General features: G+C 46.0%; 5 protein-coding genes across 7 annotated transcripts; 2 read left to right on the top strand and 3 right to left on the bottom strand.

Annotated features, from left to right (window-relative positions):
* Nucleotides 1-216: 216 nt before the first annotated feature.
* Nucleotides 217-807, bottom strand: LOC1273025 (mitochondrial intermembrane space import and assembly protein 40-B). The gene is made up of 2 exons (XM_061646159.1): nt 590-807; nt 217-506 (listed from the first exon to the last, which is right to left on the bottom strand). Exons 1-2 carry the CDS (start codon nt 805-807, stop codon nt 272-274), a joined length of 453 nt encoding a protein of 150 aa, XP_061502143.1. The 3' UTR covers nt 217-271.
* On the bottom strand, nt 217-1,334 carry LOC11175791 (ribonuclease P protein subunit p14). The gene is made up of 2 exons (XM_003436271.2): nt 1,201-1,334; nt 217-1,117 (listed from the first exon to the last, which is right to left on the bottom strand). The coding sequence occupies exons 1-2, from the start codon at nt 1,230-1,232 to the stop codon at nt 811-813; spliced, it is 339 nt and encodes a 112-aa protein (XP_003436319.1). The 5' UTR covers nt 1,233-1,334; the 3' UTR covers nt 217-810.
* Nucleotides 1,335-1,590: 256 nt separating this feature from the next.
* LOC1273026 (mitochondrial 2-oxodicarboxylate carrier) lies at nt 1,591-4,258 on the top strand. Of its 3 annotated transcripts, none has more exons than XM_003436270.2 (7): nt 1,591-1,820; nt 2,059-2,292; nt 2,378-2,560; nt 2,632-2,729; nt 2,803-2,977; nt 3,482-3,586; nt 3,775-4,258. In XM_003436270.2, exons 2-7 carry the CDS (start codon nt 2,131-2,133, stop codon nt 3,967-3,969), a joined length of 918 nt encoding a protein of 305 aa, XP_003436318.1. In that variant the 5' UTR covers nt 1,591-1,820; nt 2,059-2,130; the 3' UTR covers nt 3,970-4,258. The 3 variants fall into 3 exon arrangements, with proteins under 3 accessions (XP_003436318.1, XP_563178.3, XP_061503809.1); XM_563178.5 differs by having other exon boundaries at nt 1,614-1,820; nt 2,131-2,292; XM_061647825.1 differs by having other exon boundaries at nt 1,614-1,820; nt 2,041-2,292.
* Nucleotides 4,259-13,358: 9,100 nt separating this feature from the next.
* Nucleotides 13,359-15,046, top strand: LOC3290712 (nascent polypeptide-associated complex subunit alpha, muscle-specific form). The gene is made up of 2 exons (XM_563179.5): nt 13,359-14,647; nt 14,718-15,046. Exons 1-2 carry the CDS (start codon nt 13,621-13,623, stop codon nt 14,855-14,857), a joined length of 1,167 nt encoding a protein of 388 aa, XP_563179.3. The 5' UTR covers nt 13,359-13,620; the 3' UTR covers nt 14,858-15,046.
* Nucleotides 15,047-17,355: 2,309 nt separating this feature from the next.
* On the bottom strand, nt 17,356-18,407 carry LOC1273027 (keratin-associated protein 19-2). Its single transcript, XM_311966.4, has 2 exons — nt 18,297-18,407; nt 17,356-18,199 (listed from the first exon to the last, which is right to left on the bottom strand). The coding sequence occupies exons 1-2, from the start codon at nt 18,306-18,308 to the stop codon at nt 17,885-17,887; spliced, it is 327 nt and encodes a 108-aa protein (XP_311966.3). The 5' UTR covers nt 18,309-18,407; the 3' UTR covers nt 17,356-17,884.
* Nucleotides 18,408-23,322: the final 4,915 nt, after the last annotated feature.

Below are 23,322 nucleotides of genomic sequence, written 5' to 3'. Positions count from 1 at the left end.
AATTTTCCACCATCGGACGACGAATGAAAATGTTTTTCAGTTTTGTGTTTTATTTAAAATAAAATTTCTTTATTTTTATCTTTTTTTATGAGGATGATTCTATATGGACTGAGGTAAACTTTTGACAGTGCACGTTAAGTTTGCAAAGTATGATGAAATCTTCGTATGTTCATCGATTATCTTCTTTTCTTTTACAATAAATGGAACCAAAATTACTCACAGCTGTAACACTACTCTCTGGCGTATATTATTGTTTGTTCGCTTATACAACTTAGTTCGCTTTTGTCGCTACAGTTTTTGATTCGCTTTCCGCCTTTGCCGGAGGAGGCGCATCGACATCATCCTCTTCCTCGCCTTCGTCGGCTATCATGCTCGCCACACCGGCACCACTCTCCTCATCCTCGTCCTCGTTGAGGTTTTGTTTGTACACGCCAGGATAGTTCCGCATGCATTCGTTCATTGTGCTGAACGCTTCGTAGCAATCCGAACCCTTCGGTTGTGCTTGGCTGGAAGAATGGAGAGCATGGTTGGTTTATGTAACACAGTTCTCCAGGCACGGATGGTTCGATAAATCCCACGAGTGACATACCTGTAGTGGAAGCAAGAGAATGCTTCCCGGAACTCGTTACCGCACGGACCGATCGCCATGCCACCGAGGCATGGACAGTTCCAGTTGATGTCTCCATTTTCCAGTATCAGTCCCGGTCGCGGTTCCGATTCCGGTAGCTCCACCTTGCTCGGCGTGGCATGATCCTCGGCGGTAGCAAAAATCACCTTATCCTTGCCGTAGCTTTTACACAGCGACATGATTCAAGCGACGGTTTGACCGGCAAAGTCTACGTGCGTTTCCACCAACGAGAGCAGCAGGGGCGATGCCTTCTTTACCTGGAAGTTGCAGGGCACTCCTTGGAACTCTCCGATCAGCGTTATGGCAGCGCGGAGCTTCACGTAGAATTCTTTCGGCACGCGCAGGATAATACGCTTTCGCTGTGCGTCAAATTTCAGCAGATCAACCTCAGTTTGGCCACCGATTTCGCCGAACACTTTCGTCAGCGATCGCTCTATGCTGCCCTTCAGGTATAGTGCGGACAATTGGTTCGGCTCTTCAGCGAGTTTTCTACAAGTGACACAAGAGGAAGGGGTGGACGTTTGTAACAAGTGCTAAGAATGCGGGAAATAGGGAAAATATTCGTTACTTACATTTCAACATCTAGATAAAAGTAGTCACTCATAGTAGAACCATGCTTGAGCGGCGAGAAAATAATGCGTTTTTTTTGTTATGAAAGCATGTTTTGTATGTTGTGACAGCTGGTTGTGAAATAGCAACCGGGATGGCTCATTTCGAATGCATTGACGTGCTGTCACTGGAATGACGTTTACGTTTTTACAGAGGCAAAGGAACACATTTGAAATGTGCATTGTCCTGTTTTACTAGATTTACGTAAGTCCTACACTTATAAGCAGTTTTTTTTAATTTTTAATATAATTTCTTTATGTAAAAAGGTACAAAACTTTTACACACATCTTAAAGAAAAAACCGTTTGATGCAAGCTACCTGCACCGCAAACAGCTGATTCAAGGCGTGCCGCTGTAAACAAAGACCGACTCAAATGTAAACAACTTCTTCATTCTGTCCCGTCTTCCACATAGCAATAGCACGCAACTTCCCCTCGGACCTTCAAGCAATTGCCAGAATCATTCGTTAATTTGGAGCCGGAATACGTTGCTGTTGGTTCCAATACGGTGTGACCTTAAGCGTAGGTCAATTATATTTTGGCCCCGGTGCATCCAATGTGAAACGAACGAAGGAGCGGTTTAAGGTAAATCATGTTCCTTTCTCACGGGCGTGCCTGCTTGAAAGATTTATTGCAAAGCGTTATCGCGAACGGTGCATGTGTGTCCTATTTTCAGACCATCTGTGTCTGATAAGCGTCCCACCGATACCTGTTGTTCTCTAGACATCCAGCGGGGAAATATCGGTCCAATGGTTCCATTTGAAGCTGTTGTTAAACATGCATTCCACTTCACTTACATGAATAGTCTTTGTGCTATTTTCAGGTATTATTCTACTACATTACCTTACTTTGTCAGGTGAAGAAGAACTGAGCTAATTTAGTAACAATCATCAAGATGCCTTCGGATCTGAAAGAATTCCTACGGCAAGCGGCGATGCAGGTCGGCGCTGGTGGATCGGCCGGTTTCGTAGAGGTGTGCATAATGCACCCGCTGGATTTGGTTAAAACAAGGCTGCAGCTGCAAGCTAGCCCTTCTGCCGGTGCCGCCAAATCCACGGTAATATATTACCCCCAAGCAGCTGAATCCACCGGAACCTGCGGATATTTCATTGATGCGATCCCACGTCCCACTCTCATTCCAGACCTACTACAACGGGGTGTTTGATTGCATCCGCAAAATGGCCCGATCGGAGGGAGTGTTTTCCCTGTATAAAGGTATCCTACCGCCGGTGTTGGTGGAAACGCCCAAGCGTGCGGTAAAATTTTTAACCTTCGAGCAGTACAAACGTTTCTTTCTGTTCGGATCGGACAAACCAACGCCACTGGTAAGCATAACGGGTGTGTTTTTCTTTCCTGCCGACCTTGCTGCTTTACGCTATTCTCTCTGCTTTGAAAGACATTTTCGTTGGCTGGCCTGGGAGCGGGCGTTACGGAAGCTATTCTGGTCAATCCATTCGAGATGGTGAAGGTTACCCTGCAGGCAAACAAGAATAAGTAGGTATTGATAGAACCTAGCATTCTAAATTATTGAGCAAAACTATTCACTGCATTTCTCTTGCTCCTTCAGGATGGGACAGGTCCCCAGCACGTGGGCCGTAACGAAGCAAATCATCCACGAGTCCGGCTTCGGACTGAACGGATTGAACCGCGGTTTAACCGCCACCATCGGTCGCAACGGTGTGTTCAACATGATCTACTTTGGCTTTTACCACAGCGTGAAAGGGATCGTTCCGGAGTATAAGGTACACATGATCGTCGCGGTAGTGCGCGGTGCATCCCTCTGTTGCACACCGTTTGCATCATCATTGTCTATCGAATGCGTACACATTTGCTACATTCTCATCATCTGTTTCATGTTTCGTCCGCTCTCTAACAAACATACACTCATCCTCCAGCTGCCCTTAGGGTATGGTTAGGGAGAACTGGTAAGTGGGTAGCCATGGTATTTTAATGTCAATGTTGTGTTGTGATGCGATTGTTGTTATGTTATGTTGCTTAGCCCTAACAAGATGTTATGTGCGGTTCGCTTGAATGATTCGCGATGTCTCCCCGTTGCTTTTGCTGCGTTCCATTAGCTTTATGTAATGATCAAATTGTGGTGCATGTGTGTTTCTAGCTGCCTCAGTCCATTCCCGCAATACTCAAATCGTTTCATTTAATCGCTAGTTATTATTAGACTTTAATTTACAAACAACTCGCGATAACGTCACACCATTATTACACGTTGTGCAAAATGTGTCCTGCAGGATCCTGTGCAAGAATTCCTGCGCAAAGTTGGCATCGGTTTCGTGAGTGGAACACTCGGCTCGATCGTGAATATTCCCTTCGACGTGGCCAAATCCCGCATCCAGGTCAGTAGGACAGCCTTGTGTGTGTGTGTGTGTGTGTGTGTGTGTGTGTGTGTGTGTGTGTGTGTGTGTGTGTGTGTGTGTGTGTGTGTGTGTGTGTGTGTGTGTGTGTGTGTGTGTGTGTGTGTGTGTGTGTGTGCGTATGTCAGTGCACTAAAAATTAGTTTTATGTGCACTTTTCTTTCCGCCAGGGCCCTCAACCAATTCCCGGACAGGTGAAGTACCGTACCACGTTCGGGTCGATGGTGATCGTGGCGCGCGAGGAAGGGTTTGGGGCACTGTACAAAGGCCTCACCCCGAAGGTGATGCGGCTCGGGCCGGGCGGTGCAATCATGCTGGTAGTTTACGACTATGTGTACGCCTTTCTGGACGACTACTTTAAGTAGTAGTTGCGCAACGCACTAGGAGGACAGAGCTAGATCAAAATGGGACGGAACATTCGTAAAAAACAACAACATTCCATTAGATAATTGAAGCGGTGCTTCCCTTTTTTATATGTTTTTTTTTCTCCGTATTTGAAGCACACTCGGCTTGATGGTGCGATCAAGATGGTAAGTCGCATTTATACAAAAAATACAGATGCATTTATAAATTACCGGTTTAGCTCGGTAACGGGTGGTTTGATGGGAAAAATACATTTAAAATAGTTTTGGAGTCATATTTTCATCCCTAAAATGGGCATTCGAAGAGTTTTTTTTTTTTGAAAATGCATGCAGCTGGGGTTCAAATTTCGTAGTCGTTTACAATAAACCATTGTATTGGTAAAAATTTTACACAAAAAAATGCGATAAATTCACGATAAATATTGAGAAGCGAGGTAAAGTAATGTACTAACGATTGGGTTTATAAATTTATTAAACAATTTGTACAGTTCTGCACTTAACCATCACACTTAACCATTCTTCTACAATTTTCTGATCCGCTGTCGGGAGGGGGAGGGACACCTAGTGTGGTTCTAATTTCTTTCTACACACATAAGCGCTGCTCTGTAATTGATGAGTTCTATTTACAAATGTGATGTGATGATGTGATATCTTTGAATGTTAAATACCTCCCGATCGTTCCCTAACGATCATTCCCTAACGATCACCTAGCGCTAAAAGAGAAGCGAAGACAGACATCCCGCGGTGTTCTGCATTTCGCTCCGCTCCCGTAATTCAGTACCGCTGCGTCCGATAGTTGCCAAACGACTGGTGCTGATAGTTGGAGGCGGCCGTTTCCGTATCGTCGTGGTACGTCACAAGATCGTAGTGGTTGTCGTGCAGCTTCACCTGGCTGTGTGATTTCGGCTGCGAGTCGGCACCGGCCGTCGGATAGTACAGCCTGTTATCGTACGCGGGCTGAGTGGCCAGTGGGTAACCCTGACCGTGGTGGACTGGGAACGTTTGCACCTGGAACGCTTGCGCTGCCAGCGGGTACGCGGTTTGCGGTGGGATGAACACATTGTTGCCAAAGTATTGCTGCATCGGGAAGGCTGACTGCTGAAAGCCGGCTGCTGCGGGCCAAATTGCCGGTTGCACGTAATGCTGATAGCTTACCAGCGGGATCGGCGTCGGTCGGAAGCTCTCCTCCCGCACATCGTTCCGTGCGCTGAGGCTCGCATCGGACAGGCGGTTCACGTCTTCGGGCGCGATGGCGCCGGATGCTTCGGTACTGCCCTCCTGGGCCGGTGCATCCTCCACAGTCACCGGTGCGCTGGTAGCTGGCTCTTCCGGCTCGACCGTGGTTGGGTTTTCCGGTGCTGCTTCCGGCTCGACCGGATCGGTCGGTTCCAGCGGTGCCGGCTCCTGGGTGGTCGTTACTGGCGCTTCCGTAGTCGTGCTGGTCGTAGTGGTTTCCTCTGGCTCGCGCGTTGTACTAAGCAACGATACGCGCGTCGGTTCCAGGGCATCGGCCTCGAACGCTTCACTGTAGGGATTGGCCTGCTTGTGCGGACGATCGATCCACTGGGGCAGATCGTGCTGGAGCGTTGGCTCACGTTCCGCCGACGACGGTTGCTTGTGCTTGGGTGCACTCACGCCGGAAAGCTTCCCGGCCGACGCCTTCAGTATGCTGGTCAGTGGCAGTGCAAACACATTATCCTGCTTCGGTTCCACCTTTTTCGAACCACCACCACCACCACCGCTACTGAGGCCGAAAAAGTGTACAAAATGATTAACCAGGAACTGCACCGTTCTGCGGTTTCGGCGCAATGTCAGGTCCTGCTCCTCGGCACGATCACACACCGCACTGGGGATCGCGAGAGCAAACGTTGCCAAAAGGCACAGATACACGGCACACTTCATGGTGGAACACTTTTATGGACCGTTTCCTTAGCCCATCAATTCTAGCAAAACAGCGCGCACACACACACCAATTTCGCGCGGATCACGTCCGTCCGATCCGGAGCACGGTCACAAGTCGACTGATTAAACTACTTCCAGCGCCCCTAGCTTATTAGAATGGTTTTTCGCGTCTCGAGAGCCGTTGTCCATCCGAAATCATTTCACTGGCCCACCTTTTGCCCACCCCGCTGCTGATTCGTTCTGCGCTCCCCACCCCCGGGTCAACCGGAGTCGTCGGAAATTTGATGCTGCCACCAGCAGCAGCACGATCGTCAAAAGGCGGTCCCTTCTCGCTTCGGTCGGTCGAGTCGCGTGTGCGAGTTTTGGATTATTTTTATTACTGGCGGGGGTTTTTTTTGTAGTTGCCGTTGTTGTTGTGTGCACCGCTTTCGACGGAAAGTAAAACCACCGGTCCACCACCCGTAATGTATCATTAAGCCTGTGCCCGGTGAAGTGTGTCTCTGTCGCTCGGTGCGCTTAGAGGACGTCTCACGCAGCATAAGGTACGCCAGACAGCGGCTGCTGAACTGCGGTAAGGGCGGGAAGGGTTTGGCCGGTCCGGTGGTGGTCCACCCGTACGCCCGTACTGAACCCCAATTTCATACAAATTTACACACGATTACTTGTCTAGAAGGTAAAAAAAAGATAATTTTCCATCTCCCTTTAACTGGCCATCGCCGTGCAGAGCAGTGAGACATTATTCTTTCATGTTGCTGCTGTTGCTGCTGCTGCTGCTGCTGCTGCTGCTGCTACTGCTCAAGAACGGGCGCAGTTTGGGGCGTTTGGGCGTAGGACCGCAAAGTCGAAAGTTGCTCCCGTTCAGGGGGGAGACGACAAGTTCTACATGGCAGAGGGCGACCGGTGACATGCGCGGTGGAAGTGTGTGCGAGCACATGCAGAAATGCTTCCTCTGAAGGATTGGAGGAGGGTTTTCGCTCTGGTTTTAAAACGTGTTTTATTCCAATACGAGCCCCCGCGCCCGTTCGAACCGTAATCCGTAGAATGTTGTAACGCTCATGTAGTAATGTATCGATTTTGTAACGATTAACTAGTTGGATGAGTTTGCATAGAATGAAATTTTTTTTGGTGCAGGTGTGATCAGAGATATTTGTATTTGGCAATGATGTATGCCTTTCTTTTACGCAACACTTACAAGCAATGTAGGTCAAATGCTCTTTTGTACGAAGTAGCATAATATCGTTCCGGTTGTTGTATTTTATCATATTTGCTGTGTTTTTTTACGATTTCCGGAGTAATAAATGGAATAGCAATTATTGTTTTCACATTTGTATTCCAACTTTCATACCAGTTTTATAACGAAAATACTTTGAAAAATTGATTGCATTTTAGTAATAATAATAATAATAATAATAATAATAATAATAATAATAATAATACCTATAATAATAATAATAAAAATTATAATAATAATAATAATAATAATAATAATAATAATCATAATAATAATAATCATAATAATAATAATCATAATAATAATAATAATAATAATAATAATAATAATAATAATAATAATAATAATAATAATAATAATAATGATAATAATAATAATAATAATAATAATAATAATAATAATGATAATAATAATAATACCTATAATAATCATAATAAAAATTATAATAATAATAATAATAATAATAATAATAATAATCATCATAATAATAATAATAATAATAATAATAATAATAATAATAATAATAATAATAATAATAATAATAATAATAATAATAATAATAATAATAATAATAATAATAATAATAACAATAATAATAATAATAGTAATAATAATAATAATAATAATAATAATAAATAATCCTTTTCTGCTGCATACGGAAAAAATGCATTTATGTATATGGTGTTAATAAAAAAACTGGTACGCGTGCTTTCATTCGTTTGACGCACTAGCGAATAATATTATCACCCGAGCAAGCAATTATAGGTCACCAAACGCATAAACCTAGCTTTGAGGGATGGCTTTTTTGTTGGTGATTTTTAACGCCCTATTACATAAAGCTCCGAGTATGGAGTAATCCCAAACACACAAGTTCACCAGATGTAGATATGAGCAGTGCTTAAGTCACTAAGACACAGCGTCACAGGTTAAAGCATTAAGATAAGATGTCAAACAGTCATCTGGTAGTGATGTTGGAGAATATTAATTACACCATTTCTTTAAACTGGACTTTTTAAGTGTGTGTGTTTTTTAATATCTTTTTCCTGTAAAGTGGTTCTAGCTGCATGCGAAAATACTAAGTCATAGCATCTAAAATGGACCATTCACTTGGGAAACAGAAACCCCTTTACCCGAACAGAATGGCTTTAAACGTGCAGAATTTAATGAGTTGGCTAGACAACTCGTTTGAAAGAGCTTTGTAAACTCGTTTAGAAGCTTCTACCACCGATAGAACGATTATGTGGGCATGGTTTTTTGTTTGTTTGTTTTTAATGGCTAACATTTAGCCGACCAAACAATCGTGACTTAAGACAGTAGTGAATGAACAAAAAAGTGAATGTGGGGCGTTGTGCCAGTATTGAATAGATCCTTAGTCCTACCGTCACCTTCAACGCAGTGCAGCCAAATGGAGGTTGTTGTGTGTCTGTGTGTGTATGTATGAGTGTGTAGATACACACTTTGTACTGTATTTGCACATGTGGTGCAGATTTCGGTGGCTTAACTATTGAGCATATTGCGATTATAAGATCAGGCCCCCATAGAGGGCGAATCGAAAGATTCCTTCGGATGCAATGTACGCACAATGTACAAGATAGTATACTTTATGAAGTAGCTTTCGGGCTATCTCGATATGTTGATCGATTCTACTACTTTGTACTAGTAATGTAATAGGATCAATTACTCAAGATACGTTACTCCAGATTTTGGGGCTTACATTTAGTGATTTACTTTTTAGTTTTCAGACCAGACTTTTTTACTATTTGCAAGTAGCCTGAGCGGGATGGTGGCCTTAATTACTGATTAAAATAAAATTATGACACTTTCGACCACTTAATCAAAGGTGTCAATTCAATTCAATTTTGTTTGTTAACATTTCTACCAGAATAGGACAAACAAAGGCCAGAATATTACAATCATCTATTTTAAAAACCAACCTCGATGCTCGGTAAGATTATCTATGGAATGAAATCATTTACAGCATTTTAAACCTAGCTTGAAAACTGGCCCCCGTCATAAGCAAACCTAAGTAACTTTCCCACCTGCCCCGTATCGAACAGTAACACCCCAAACTGTGGGTCAAAGCGACAGCATAAAAACTGGACACGCCGCATGGGGTGGGGCGCGGTGTGATGTGTGATGGATCGGTGCAAGTGCATTGCACGCCGGATCACCCACAGCACGATCCTCGCCCCGTCACCACGCCAATTCACACACGCGCCACAACTGATCCGGTTTTTTTCTCTTCTTTCACGCAAATTCATGGTCAACCACCAGCCGCCCGGTACTACAGTGTGTACGGTGGGGAGGCTGCTGCCATTGCTACTTTTCACCGGTCTGGGCAAATCCCCAACCCCACCCCACTCGACATCGACCGGCACCGTATTGTAGAACTAATTTCGGCGCGTTAAACGTTCGAGATCAAATCAAAACACCGCGCACGATCGTCCCTGGTTGAGTGTTTTTTCCCCCCTTTTTTGATCCCTCCAGCAGCTGTAGGGACCGAAAACGATCATTTTCGTTTATTTATTAAAGCTGTGTTGTTCCGTACCAGCTTAAATACTGGACACAGGTAACTTACTTTCGCGAGGCGTAGTGGAAGCAGAAAAAAATCCCTCCAAAATTAACAGAACCGTTCTGTCGCGGCGAACAGTTCTCTTTTTCCGATCACCAAAGCAAGGACTACGGCAGTACGGTGACCCTGAATGCACCGGCCCCATGTGTCCCTCACGCAGAGCAGGGAGGTAGCCAATCGGTTCCAACCCCGTCGGGGTGCACATGACTCACAGTGTCACGGTGACAACATGATCCGTCCGTTTGGTTTGGGCAGTGGGCAGCGAAAGTGAAAGCACAACGATTTTGCGCACTTTTGGAGCGATTGGTTTTCTTTTTCGTCTTCGATTCCGTGGGGAACTGAACTCGACTATTTGGCAATGGAAGGTGATAGGAAGGTGATAGGGATTTATGGCAAGCGCGCAGGGGTGGGTTTTTCATTTCATTTTTCGCATGGGCTACATTCTTGACTGCTTTGCATGATTTAAATTGTGTGAAGGGGTCTGCGAGCTGCCCTTCGTGGTTGGTAGGGGTTTGTTCTGAGCGGGTTTCAAGGATTCTTAGGCCTCGGAAACCGGGAAACTGTTGCAGTTGGGAATGGGCCCACGTACGAGAAAGGGGTTTGTTTTACTGGGGGTTTTTTTTGTCGTTGTTGTGCGCTGTCCGCCTACAAGGTCTTTTGCATTTTAAAATAGTTAAACACTGATTGACGTGCTGTTGCGAAGCATGCTCGAGTATCTTTATCTTCTATTGCATTTTAAAGCTCCTGGTAGGAAAATAATTTTGAAAATGATGACTGCAATCGTACGTTGCTTTAATTTGAAAGAACAAATTTACTCCAAACAATAGCTTTGCAGCTCGATCAAATCAGTAAAAATAAAGAAATGATGGAAATTAAGAAATTTGTAAAACAAATTTGAAGCTACATACAAATTGATTGAGAAGAAATGATAAATACAGGCTTGTTATGTTTTGATGTTAACATAGCTCGAACTCCAATGTGATCTTTTCTATACTAAGAACAGAAAACTTGTCGTCGGGATAACTCAATTGCAACAATAGAATGGAATGCAAGCTACAATTGAGCATCAAAATGCAGTAAAGTAACCGTTAAATTCATTAAAACTGTTTCTTTTTCATTATTAAACATCATTAAACTTGATGTGCCTTTGTCACGATATTCTTTCTTCTTGTCCTCCTATAAAGGCTCCTTAAACGTGTTAGTTACTTATCCGGCGTTAAACGTGTAAGTACCACAAAAAGGAGTGCTCTAGAATCTGTTATCCAACATTGTTTGTCTACATATTTAAGCAGCTGTCAAAATACACCAGTATCACACAAATCTTTCATAAAACACCTTCACAATTATCATTACATGCGCAAACAGCGGAATTTTGGGTAAGAGTGTCATAGGGGATAAGAGTGCCACCAAGCATTTTCTTCAGTAAAACTTTAGTGGGAATGATCAAATGAGTATACAGAGCGTTTCGCCCACTGATTAGATGTACTTTGCCGTAGTTCATGTAGAATAGTCGATTTTTGTCGTTGTTATGTTGTGTAGCTAACTGAATCACCGTAAAGCTGAGAAAAAGATAAATTCAGTCACTGTCACTGACACTGAAAAATCCAGTTTACAAACAGTAATCACTTTTGGGCCAAGAGGTGGCTCACCTTTATTTGGGGCAAGTGTGCCGCTACACTAGTGCCATGCACTTCTAAATTTCCAATTATACAAGATGTTTTGTCCCAAAACGCTTGAAAAACAGTTATGTTTGCTCTTATTTCCACTGAAAGTCATTCATAAGCTATAGGTGTAACATGGATATGAGATTGATATCGGCTTTTGATAAAAAGGTTTTTGTTATGAGTCTCGTCAACTCAACTCGAACGGATTAATAGCATGCCCATAGCGGGTTCAAGCCTAGAAAGGACCGTCCTCCCGTAAGCAAGGACTGACCATCCGGCTGCATGTGATACTGAATAAAGTCTCGAAAGCCTGTACAGGCCAGCATGTCCGCGTAGGACGTTTACGCCTAATAGAAGAATTAATCGAATTATAGAATAGAATAGAATCGAATTTTAGATGGACAGCTTCTAGAGCGCACTCACCAACCCCGGAAAGTTCTTTTCTTAGAGGTTACTACTTCCAGATGAGAATCGATTCCATCTGGCCCGTGTAGAAACCGGCGTGTTTACCCGACAGACCACTGTGCATTCCCCGGTTGGTGACGATCGAAATACCATATAAACGAGCGATCTATTTTTTACTGATCGTTGATCGAAACAGTCTCTAACAAGCAGCCCTCTTTTCTCAAATTTCATCAAACAATTTAAAATTTTAAAATTTATCAAATTTGAAGGCGAATAAAATCATTGAAAGCTTCTCCGTTTGCGAGGAAAATAAAAATAGTTTTTTATGTTAAAATACAAATTGATTGAAGTTATCGTCCTCTGCACCATTTATGACCAACCATCACAGTTTTCATCATGTTCGAAACCCAGAAGCACCGAGCAAATAAAACACTTCGCCGAAATAGTTTTACCATAAAGCAATAAATAAAGCCAACTTTTATGACCTGCATTTATTTAGTGCCAGGATGCCAACCCACGAGTCCTGCTCGTTTGCGAATCGAATGCCAGATCGACTTGCTTGCGCAACTGCCGCCAGTTTGCAATTGTGATAATAAATGTGATATAAACATAAACTGGGCAACATTGGCTGTATAGACAACAACAACAAACAAGCAAACAGCAATCACATCCCAACGGTAATCCACGAAGCGCATGGTGAATCAATTTAAATATAAATCACTTCCTACCATTCGGTCACCACCTTCAGCAGCGGCTTTTGGCCAGCACCAGTACGGCACACAATAAGAAAGCAGCCAAACTGAACTCCTTCTCAGCAAATGGCGAGCAAACACGTGCACAGGCCGCCGCTGATCGTGTGTGCCACAGCTTGCACAGCTGATGCGCCGAAAAAAGAAATCGCACTTGTCCGCTGGCCCGCTGGATGCCGGAACGAGACACACTACGGCACAATGTTTGGGGAAGCAACAACAAATGGCAACAGAACATGGTAACGCCACCTTTGGGTTACCGCATCCCGTACAAGGTGCCAGTGCGCGAATGCACCCGTGCAACGGTGCAACGGTGCAAATGGTCATCCCCATGCACACACACACACCCATACACAACGGTCGGCACATCCATTCACGGGTGCTGGCGGGCAGTCAGTGCAAAGCCTCGGCTAATCTTTGTGCGATCACCGATTATGCTATCGGGCACGGGAATGTAGCCGAATCGATCAGACACCGCTCGTCCCCACCGCGTTGGAATTTGTGTTCCTTCCCATTCCCTCGCACCCCCCACCATTTGCTACAGGATTTTTCGCATCCAGAGCACGTACCGTACGGCTAAACGATCGGCCACCGTACAGTGAAAATGAAACATTTCCCGCTCCCAAAACCCGCCCTCCTTTGGGTTCGGTCGAAAACACTTGGCATGCACGACAAGCGCCACTGCGTGCGCGCGAAGGGACGGGTATAGTGCGATGGCCAACGCCCGGCACCAGCACCATGCTATCCGGGGGGCGACGGTGGAACGGTCACTTTTCTTTTCATTTTACCCATAAGCGCCGAAAACTCGATGCGCACAGCACAGCAGTAGTACGGCGGGGATGTTGTTGGCGCACTTGTCCGGGGGGCGAGCGAAATGGAGTTCCGCATTATAAATATGACCCACCGGGACCAGGGACGACTCATTGTCAAGCGGACCTTCGTGTAGGTCATCCGGTGACTTCAGTTTGGGCGTGGTGTGTGCTCGTCTCTGTGCGCGTGTGTGTGTGTGTGTGCTTGTGATTGAACCGGCTAGTACCGGGGGTGTTGTAACCGTTTGACCCTCTGCCTGGTGGTTTGACCTTCTCGGTTTGTGTCTGTGTCTGAAGCGTGTACAAACGAGCTGTGTCCACAATGAGCCGAAGACTGCTGTTGGCGCTACTGCTGGTGGCCCTGGTCGCGCTGGACCCAACGTCCGCACTGCAGAAGAAGAAAAAGCGTGGCATCTACCACGGGCTGCACGGGTTCGCCCTGGCCGGGCACGCGGCCATCCCGCTGCACGGTGCTGCCCCATCGTTCCACAAGGGCTACCATCCCAGCCCGTACGCCCGGTTCCCAGGGCTGCACAAGGGTGCAGCAACGCTCGGTGGGTCGGTGCTACCGCCCGGCTATGCGCTCTTCCCGGGCGGTGCCAGCGTCACGTCCTACCAGCGCAACTTCCCGCGCTATCCGACCCTCTACGGGGCTGCGGGTCTGTATCCGGCCGGCTTTGGGGTGGCGCCGGTCAAGCCGGCATTTGCTGCGGCCGGTGGGTTTGTGCCTCCACTCGCTGCCGCCGGCTTCACACCGTACGCTCCCGCCCTGCCAGCCTACCCGGCCGCTCTGCCCGCCGTGCCGGCCGCCTATCCGCAAGCGTTCGTTCCGGTGGGAGCCCCGGCGGCCACCGGCAGCACCCAGCAGACGTACTTCGCCACCTACCCCCAGAAACCGCTGATCCCGGTAGCGGTCCCGGTGCAGCCGGCCGAACCGGCCAAGGTCCCCGTCGTCGTGCAGAAACCATTCTACACCGCGTTCTCGACCGTCGGTCCGAACGGTGGCGGTCTGCTACCGGCCGGAGTGTACAGCCCCGTCTCGAGTGTACCGCAGCCACAGTTCGTCGGCATCCCGGTGGCCACCGGTAGTGCGACCGGCGTGACACCTTCCATCGCTACGACACTGACCACGGGCACGACGCAGGTCACGCAGGCGCCGCAGCAACCCTGGCGCCCGGTGGTGGTCAATCAGCCAACGCCTGCCCCACCGTCCAACGCATACCTTCCGTCGTACGCCACATCGCAGGGCCAAATCTACATCAGCAGCACACCGGCACCGACGCTGCACGGTGATCACCATCAGCAGCAGCAGCAAGCACACCACCAGGCGTTGCTGGAGTACGAGCAGGGTAGGTTCAGTTCCTATTAAAATGTTCGCGCCACAAACAGTTTCTAATTGATCGCTTTCTACCGTCGCAGGATCGCTTCACCATCAGGAGGGTAATGGTCCGTTCAACGGGCAGCCGTACGATGTTGCCTCCAACAATGGCCGGTACACCGGACCATCGAGCTACGATGTCGACATCACCCACAACGGTTACCAGAAGAAGAAAAAGTAAGCCCGGGGTCAAAGGCAGTGCCTCAATGGCAGTCGCTGCGCTCCATTAGTCAATATGCCAGCAGTTTCTTGTATGTGTAGCTTAGTGTAGCTGTGTGTTTGTGTGTACTTTTGTTTGTTATTTTGTGTTTTTTTTTGTTCGTGAGCTATTTGAACTAATTTAAAGCGAATAAATTATTTTCTCCTCATACCCATTGCCCAACAATGCTGCGTACGGCATATCACATACGAAAGACTTCAACCGGCCTGCTTTAGACGACGAACCCGCATCACATTCCAGCGGTTAGCACTTTCGAACACGATTCCCTGTTCAAAAATCAATCACGAGCAGTAGTAGCAGCCCACGTTCAAGGTGGAGGACGTGCGAGCCGATAGACACGGAACTAACCAAGCACACGATGGTCCCAACCCAAGGTCCCACAAACAAGCCCTCCATTTCACCGCCACCCGAAGGGGAATCGTGCTTAATTTTGACGAATTTTTCGAACGGAACAAATTAAATAATTTTCTAACAGCAAGCGTTTGCAAGCGTGGGCGGAAATGGGAAAGTTAATTCCTGGTTCCATATGCGAGTGGTACAATGCATAATTTCTTCCCCTTTATTTGGATGTGCTATCGATTGCATATTAATTTAATAACGCTTCCCTCGGTGGTTTTTTGGTTTGTCCGCGGCACGTCCATTCCTACATTGAGATGCAAGGTGCAGTCGGTCGCGCAAGCAATGCTCATTTACATTTGCAAACATATTGTTAGTATTTGTGGATTTACAAACAAAAAAACACGAGATTTCTTTTTCATTCAAATTCCATTCCATCCATGCAACGTGTATGCAACAGTCCACCACTTTGGTGGTGTGTAATGATGATTGCATACGTTTCAGGCGGTTTGCCGTAAGAGAGCGTTACAGGCCGTTACAGTGTTACACGATCGATCGTTTGAGGGTTGTGTTGATTAGTATCAGCCGCGATTACTTGCTTCTCCAAAAAGGTATGCCCTGTTTACCACGAGAACAGCGTGTTTACCACCTGGCTGTAGTATTTAGAGTTAACGAGTACTTTGTAAGAGGAAATCAATGATGCAACATGATTTACCCATTAATTACTTTTGTATCTGTTTGTAAAATCGGCTATAGTGTTGTTTTTTTTACAGTTACTAAATTCCCTAGCATTTGCGTGCCCATTCATGCCTTCGGTTCTACCGATTGTAGCGATTCAATGAATTCAATTCGGGAAACGATAGGGCGCGTAATGAAAGTGGCAAGTCTCGCTATTGTGGCATTAATTAGACGAACGCTTTATTTCCTTGTTTTCGGTTAAGCAGTCAATTGTAAAGCATGAATGAATGAGCCTGCGATGCTATTAATTGGAGTACTAGCTGAACAATAACAACCTGCAGCTGTACAATAACGACTGAAAGCCTTGAACTTTCGTATCATGAAATACAGATGAGAAAAAAACAACAAAATTGATTTGATGGTGTACTTTACACGCTAAAGTAGTCTAATTCCAACAAAGGCATCACAAAAGACCCATCAAATCAATGCTTTGTAGACGCTGTAGGGTTAAAACTGGTACAAACTGGTACCCCAAGGTGCATGAATTGGACATGTATTTAAATAGAAAATACGATCCAACCCAAGTTGAAACCAAATCGAAAATGTACTTTTAACATATTGGCGATGATAGATTTCAGTCCAAAACATCACAGACTATTTTTAGCTAAGGATGTTTCTCATGTTGGTATGGGTAGCTGCATCATAATATGATCCTGGAACGTAATTCAAATAAAAGTATATGTGGTGAGCAGCTATGGAAAGTCGTAGGCATCGGGGATCGTTTTAGGGTTAATTTTAACTTGTAATATTTCTTATTACAAGAACTTAAAGCCGCTATTGAATGATTGAACAAACGAAAATGTATAAATTCTTCAAAAATATGTTTTCCTTTCAACTGTGGAAATATTTGTTTATTCATACAAGCAACAGCTTTTTTTATAAATCGGTTAGCTTTCAGTTCTATGAAAAGAAGTTGGCACAAGGAGTTGGTGAATTGAATCCGAAAAGAATAGATCACTAGTAGTGACTGAGAGTGAGTGAGTATAGTCCTCCAGAAGTGAGTCGTTAGCCAGTACAGAGAGTGAGTGAGTGAGTTGAATCGCGAAGAATGTTTACAGTGCATTATTTGTACATGAATCTTTAAAGTGTTAGTTTCAATTCCATTCCCTTTAGCAGTTACTGTACTCTAATTCAAATCACTGAAAAGAATAAGTGTTCCTTATGAAAAAAATCCTTTCCAGCGGATGTATCGATACTTGAGCTTTGTTTAAGTCAGTTTTAATGTGCATGTGATATTATTTTATTGCTTTTATTCGATAACCGTATGAGACGTATCCGCATGTTTCGATGAAAAGATTTTGAATAGAACTTTTTGGACTCTTCGGTTCACACTGCCCAGGGCGAGTTCTTTCCGGATGGCACAATTTTAGAAAATAACGCACATATTTTACGTAAAAGTTTTTTTTCTTTATTGTACTGTACAAATGCTACAGACTAAAGTAAAAAAAGAAAGAGTAGTTGTAATAACACAGTAGTAGGCAAAAAATCAAGTATAGTAAAGTAGTCGTATACTTTCGAAAGTATTCACAGCATTCGTCCATGGAAGTTGGTCGAGAGAAGAATTTAGTGTTGGAACCGAAAACTTCACCCATCCCAGGGTTGGTTCCCTGGAGCGGGTGGAAGTGTACTCTCCTGGTGGAGCATCGAATCCTCGATCGAGCGCCTACCGTTCGGGGCACCCCCCCGGTACAGGACACAGTGCACGTGCATCTTCGGCGGCAATGAACAGCAGCTTGAGGAACATGGCGCAAGTCGCGATCGCACTGACCGATCGAATTATTCTCACGACTCACACATGCATGCACTACACACGCTTACACACGTTTTGAGGAAACTTCACTGCACTGTTTCACTGCATCACTGCACCACGGCGCACGAACGGGTGGATCGATGAGGGGAGTACGTAAAGGACGCTTAGTGGAGTCCGTAGCCCAGACCGTACGGGTAGCCCGAGTAGCCGGAGTAGCCGGAGTAGCCGCCCAGGTAACCGGCGTGCGAACCGTATCCGTATCCCGGGTACGATCCGTAGTAGCCCAGCTGCGATCCGTAGCCCAGCCCGTGGCCGTATCCGAGAGCGCCGACGCCGCCGTAGTAGCCGTGGCCGGCCAGACCGGGGTAGCCGTTGTAGCCGTAGCCGAGACCGCTGTAGATGCCACGCTTCTCCGTCACCTTCGACTCCGATTCGGCACCGTAGACGGCGGCGATGGCCAGGACGACGAACAGAGCAATCTGGGCGAGTGAGAAGGTTCGGATAAAAGAGTGAGATGCTTTAGAACAGGATCTATTCTTGGCCGAATTATTGTCCTAAACCCTAAGCTCTACTTACGAAGGACTTCATGGTTGATTTGGTTGGGTTGGTTGGTTGGTTTTGGGTTGGTTAGAACACGTTTGCACTCTGAGATTGCAAGTGGTGAATTGATGCCGTTGTTGGAAATTGCCAGTACTTTTATACGAAACTGGCTGGTGCTCAGAATTTCCCGTCCCCCCCTGTGTGAAAGAGCATTTCGCACGAGCGCCCCCCCTATTCCCGGTGGGCGCAAGCAAAGCAGCATCAGTCAGACTTCGTATCAGACACGGGACGGCAGAGCAACCCTTTGTGTGTCGCGCTCTCCCTTTCTGCCTCAGTCGTGCAAATCGTGCGAATTTTCCCCGAACGGGGTCGAGGGGGGGTGGGGGTGGGTTTGTAGTTGAAACGCACACGAACCACCCGGCCCGTAGTGCATCGCGGGGTGTGCAACTGCAGCTCGTCCGTCTCGATCGGTTTGTGCCCCTTCCACAGGTGCGCTCTTGCTCTGGCGCTCTAACCCCGTTCATCAGGCACCCTTCCGGGCGCGTCTAAGCAGCATTCGTACGTCATTCACTCGTTGAGTCACAGCACGACGCGGAGGGTTAGTGTTCAGCTCATTCTGGCCATTCTGGCCGCTGCAGCCGGTGATGAAGAATAGCGTTTGTGGCCGGGTCACGGGTAGCACGGGTGTACTTTTGGCGGAAAGCCGTACTCCAAAAGTACAATTGTTTCCTAATCCGCCTGCTAGCAGGGCAGCGTCGAAACTGCAGAAGCGTAGTTTTGTTTTTCCTCCTCTCTTCTATTCTGTCATTCACTGCTCTGTTACATGCGTTACACACCTCCCCCTAAAACGGGTTCGAAATTGGTACAGGGGTGTGAAAATATGGCACGCTTTTCAGACGCACTGAATCGCACCTTTTGGGCCATCGATCACAACAGCGGCGGCACCGGGGAGGGGCAGAATTATTGCCGGTTTAATCACACGCAATGAAATAAGAGAAAAAAAAACCACTAAATCGCACGCTAGTATCAACGATTTGTGCGAATCCGTGGGTGGTCAACGGTAAATTTATTGCCTTGTACGGACAAGCCCTACCCCCGTTTCCCATCCCAGCTTTGGTGTGAAAATTCATCAAAATAAATTCCACCCATCATTTGATCGTTTGCGGCCATTTGAGCGGCTTCTTTGAGCGAATGGGAAATAGAAAACGTGGGGAAGGGAAAAAGCAGGCCAAAAAGTACAAGAAAACACATTAACAGACGAAATGGTAAATAAGAGTCATTTGAATTTAATTAATTGTTTGCTGATTACGTGATGATCATGGGCATGGTAGGTTCGGGTATGACCATTCGAAGCTGATGAAGCTTCAACGGGCCGGTATGCAGTTGCAGCGAGCATCAGAAGAGAACCGTGAGGTGGTGTATTGAAAAGATAAATTAGTGTTTCTTTCTATGCACCTCGGTGCTAAAGATTTATGCAAAGTGTGTTTTTTTGTTGCAAACGTTTTTGATACACGTGATCATTACGGTATGATCATTATAATTACCTTTGCAGTTGAATTGCAACTGGTGGCATTTTATTAAGCATGGATTAAACTGTTTATAAGCATGAAGATTCTCCCAGCAAAACAAACATTATTCTCATTTTATGTCAAGCGGTTTTTAGGGGAAAATGGAAAAATGCTTCATTGTGACAATTTGGTCATACATAATCATCGTTATTGGTGACGTGCACAGTGATCATGTTCTATCGACTAGCACAGACAATCACCCGAAGGATCAATGTTTAGGCTACATAGCGAAGTGGATAAAAAATCAATTTTCATTGTTTGTTAGCTTTTTCTTAAAGGATGCAGTTGGAGTAGGAACAAGCGACGAACCCTCAAAAGTGAAGTAACGGGGTTCGTCGCTTGTTAATCAACTCTCATATAAGTCCCATTTTTTAACTTTTCGGGCAATTTTTCTTGCATTTAATCGATTGGAAATAACTTGCTAATATATTTGAAGTGTTTCAAAATCCGCATGCACCTATTTTAAGCCCTAATAGTAGTGTGTATTCTTCTTTGAGTAAGTTTATACGATTCTCTAACGATTTGTGTACGAGGCTTCAGATAAACTTTGCGAACGTCGACTTACTCGATCGATGTTTAGAATGCAAGTGATTGTTACAAATTTAATTAAAAAAATGCATTTTGAGCTCATTTGTTGTAGTTCGTCTTGCCATCTTGCTAGCGATCCTTCTTGTTGTCGCATAAACAATTCCATTATTTTTAATATTAACCAATACTTCATGCTATGCGCGCGTTATTAGTATGATTTGAGTCCTTCACTGTTAAATTCGCATTTAATTTTAAACATTCTAGATGCTACATCCACTAGAACCTGTCATATCGTAGGTGGTACACATCAATAAGAAACGCTATTTAAAATATCTATTTATTGGTCAATCGAAAGAACAGATCACGGCAGAACGTAACTCTCATGCCTCACGGTTGATGCAACTTCCATACGATCGTGCCCACATACACACGCACGCGTGAATAGAAAATATCAACAAACTAATAAATAACCGCCAATGTGCTGCGCGGGAAGCCGTGAGGCCGTGAGAAAACGAACCGTAACTGCAGCAACTACCGGGCGGCCCAAGAAGTGGCACATTTCCTGGCAAAACCTACCAGTGCGTTAGTCTAGTGGCGCTACCTGTCTGCAGCACCCTTCGTAGACAGGCCCACTACTACTATCTTTCACACATCATAGCGAACCGGCTGGCTGGCTAGCTGGTGGATGATCTAACGCACTAAAATGTCTCGCCCAGGTGCCCAGGTGACCAACGATGGCGTTCGAAACGGAGTTCAAACCATTCGTCGGCCACTGTTACTGACGGGGCGAAAGCAACACATTCTACTACCAGGCGATGATTGGCGTGGTTTGGGAGAAATGAAAGCAAAACGCACCATTGACCGTACCGTGTAGCGCACTTGTCACCGACACACGCGCCGATGTCTCCATCGGGTCGAAGCAGCAACGGTCCCGAAAGCAAGGAGAATGTTGGGTGGAGCGTTACAAAATAATGGGCAGGGAACGGCCACACCGGCCAGGCCAAAGAGACGGACAATATGATGCAATCCGGAGCGCGACAGGTTGAACATGCGTGGTTGAACAGTGCGTGTGGCGTACACTTGGCACCATCACCGGTCAACGAAAGGGGGACTCCTCAAAAGAAAAAAGATCTTGGAAAAGGGCGTGCATGTGTGAGGTGTGCTATATAGAATACAAAACAACGAAAAGTACACCATCGAACGCGGGCATGAGTTATGACCAGCGGCAGACATCCCAGCGACAACCCGGTGACACGTACATAGCAAGTGGTAAACTGAGCTTAGTGGGTTGTTTTTGAGTGCTTTTCGATTTCGATTTCAAATGTGGGACCTCTGCCGCTGCGTGCGTCTGCCGGCCGGCATGCGGATCACGTGTATCCTAGTTTGGTAGGGAAACGGTGTAGCCGCGTGCGTACGGTTCGGTAGCGGTTATGCTTTATTAGTTTGCTTTCTATACGCCAACGGGGCTCGCGGATGGATAGGCGGGTATTTGGGCTGCGGACCGAAGTCGGTAAAAATGCGGAACTAAACAGTGCACGGTGTGTAGAGTTGTGGCGTTGAATGAACGCAAACGATCTATTGGGGTCTTTAAATCAATATTCCGAACGACACACCAGGATAGATATTGGTTTTAAAATTCAAAAATTAATCAAACAATTCAATAGAGCATTACGTTCACACCATTGCCCCAAAGCTAACAATGTAAGGCAACTCCATTGCTAATGCAGATGATCATCACATCATACAGATGCTTAAAACACTATGATCCTGTCATCTAGCTAACGCCCTTAATCTCTACCGTTAAATGACAATTTTACGGGTATTTTCACCCTGGATTATGAATGATGATCGTCTAATGAAACGTCTGGATTACTAATTGTCCACTTCTGTGTTTTAGCGACAGTCGCACACACCATTAACCCTCACCCCGTATCAAAAGCATGCAAATGTGACGAGCCTCATCAAACGCAAGCAACTTTGGCTGTGTGTAATCTTTGCGCAGGCGAAACGCCGCCACTTCAAACAATGCACATTTGTCCTTGTAACGGCGGCCAAAGACCACCGTGGGGTGACAATTTACCAAGCTTACCGACGCTTAGGGCTATCGGTCGCCCAAAGGGGGCAGCTGACAAGCGTTCGGGTACCCTTTCCGCCGTCGCCATATCCCACCGCTGGTGAACGGCTTTGGGGGAACTAATCACCCTCTGGGCATCCTGTTCAACAATGGATACTAACTGTCGTATGTGTGTGTATGTGTGTGTGTGTGTCTAACGATGTCCAGCTTGCTGCTGCTGGCCCAACGGGTGCTGTAATTATTCGACTTGCCGTCCCCCCTGGGGGTGGCCGATGTTGACGCATGTAATGTACCGGGGCGCAATCATCTCCAGAACCTGCTACCTTGCTGCTTACCTTCCGTGGTCACTGTCCCTCAAATCGCCAAAACGGGCATTGCTGTGATAAGAGGCAAACGCAATAGGAACAATCGACTGTGCAAAAACAAAAACCCTTCCTTTCATGGTCAAATATATGTGGTGGGAAATGTTCAATGTTTCACACTCCACACAAGAACAGAACCGACCACCACGACCCCCCTGAGGTGTGAAACCAATCGGTGTGCGTTGAGCTTACACCATTAGTGCCCCGTACACACAACGTGCACGATTGTTTCAACCGTGTACCGAAGGGCACAATAATGGGGGGGGGGGGCATTTCAAGAGACAAACGGTCCACGGTTCTGCCGGTGGCCTATCGCTGTCGCCTTACGGGCCCGGATCTTGGTGATCGAGATAAACACACTAATGAACTGGGGGCTGGTAGCCAGTTGGTAGTCGTTCCAGACATGTCGCCCAAGAAAGAAACGCGGATCTTTGTGTCCGAGTGATTCACCAGTTACTGCAGCAACACTTTTGCAAGGAGACTGCTGTTCTAAATAAAATTGAAGCAAAAACAAGATTGCTCCCGCGGGG

This window comes from Anopheles gambiae, chromosome 2 (genome assembly GCF_943734735.2).
Source record: "Anopheles gambiae chromosome 2, idAnoGambNW_F1_1, whole genome shotgun sequence".
NCBI classification, from domain to species: Eukaryota; Metazoa; Arthropoda; class Insecta; order Diptera; family Culicidae; genus Anopheles; species Anopheles gambiae.
Note: the sequence above shows the minus strand (reverse complement) of the source record. Positions and strands in the feature narration are given on the sequence as shown.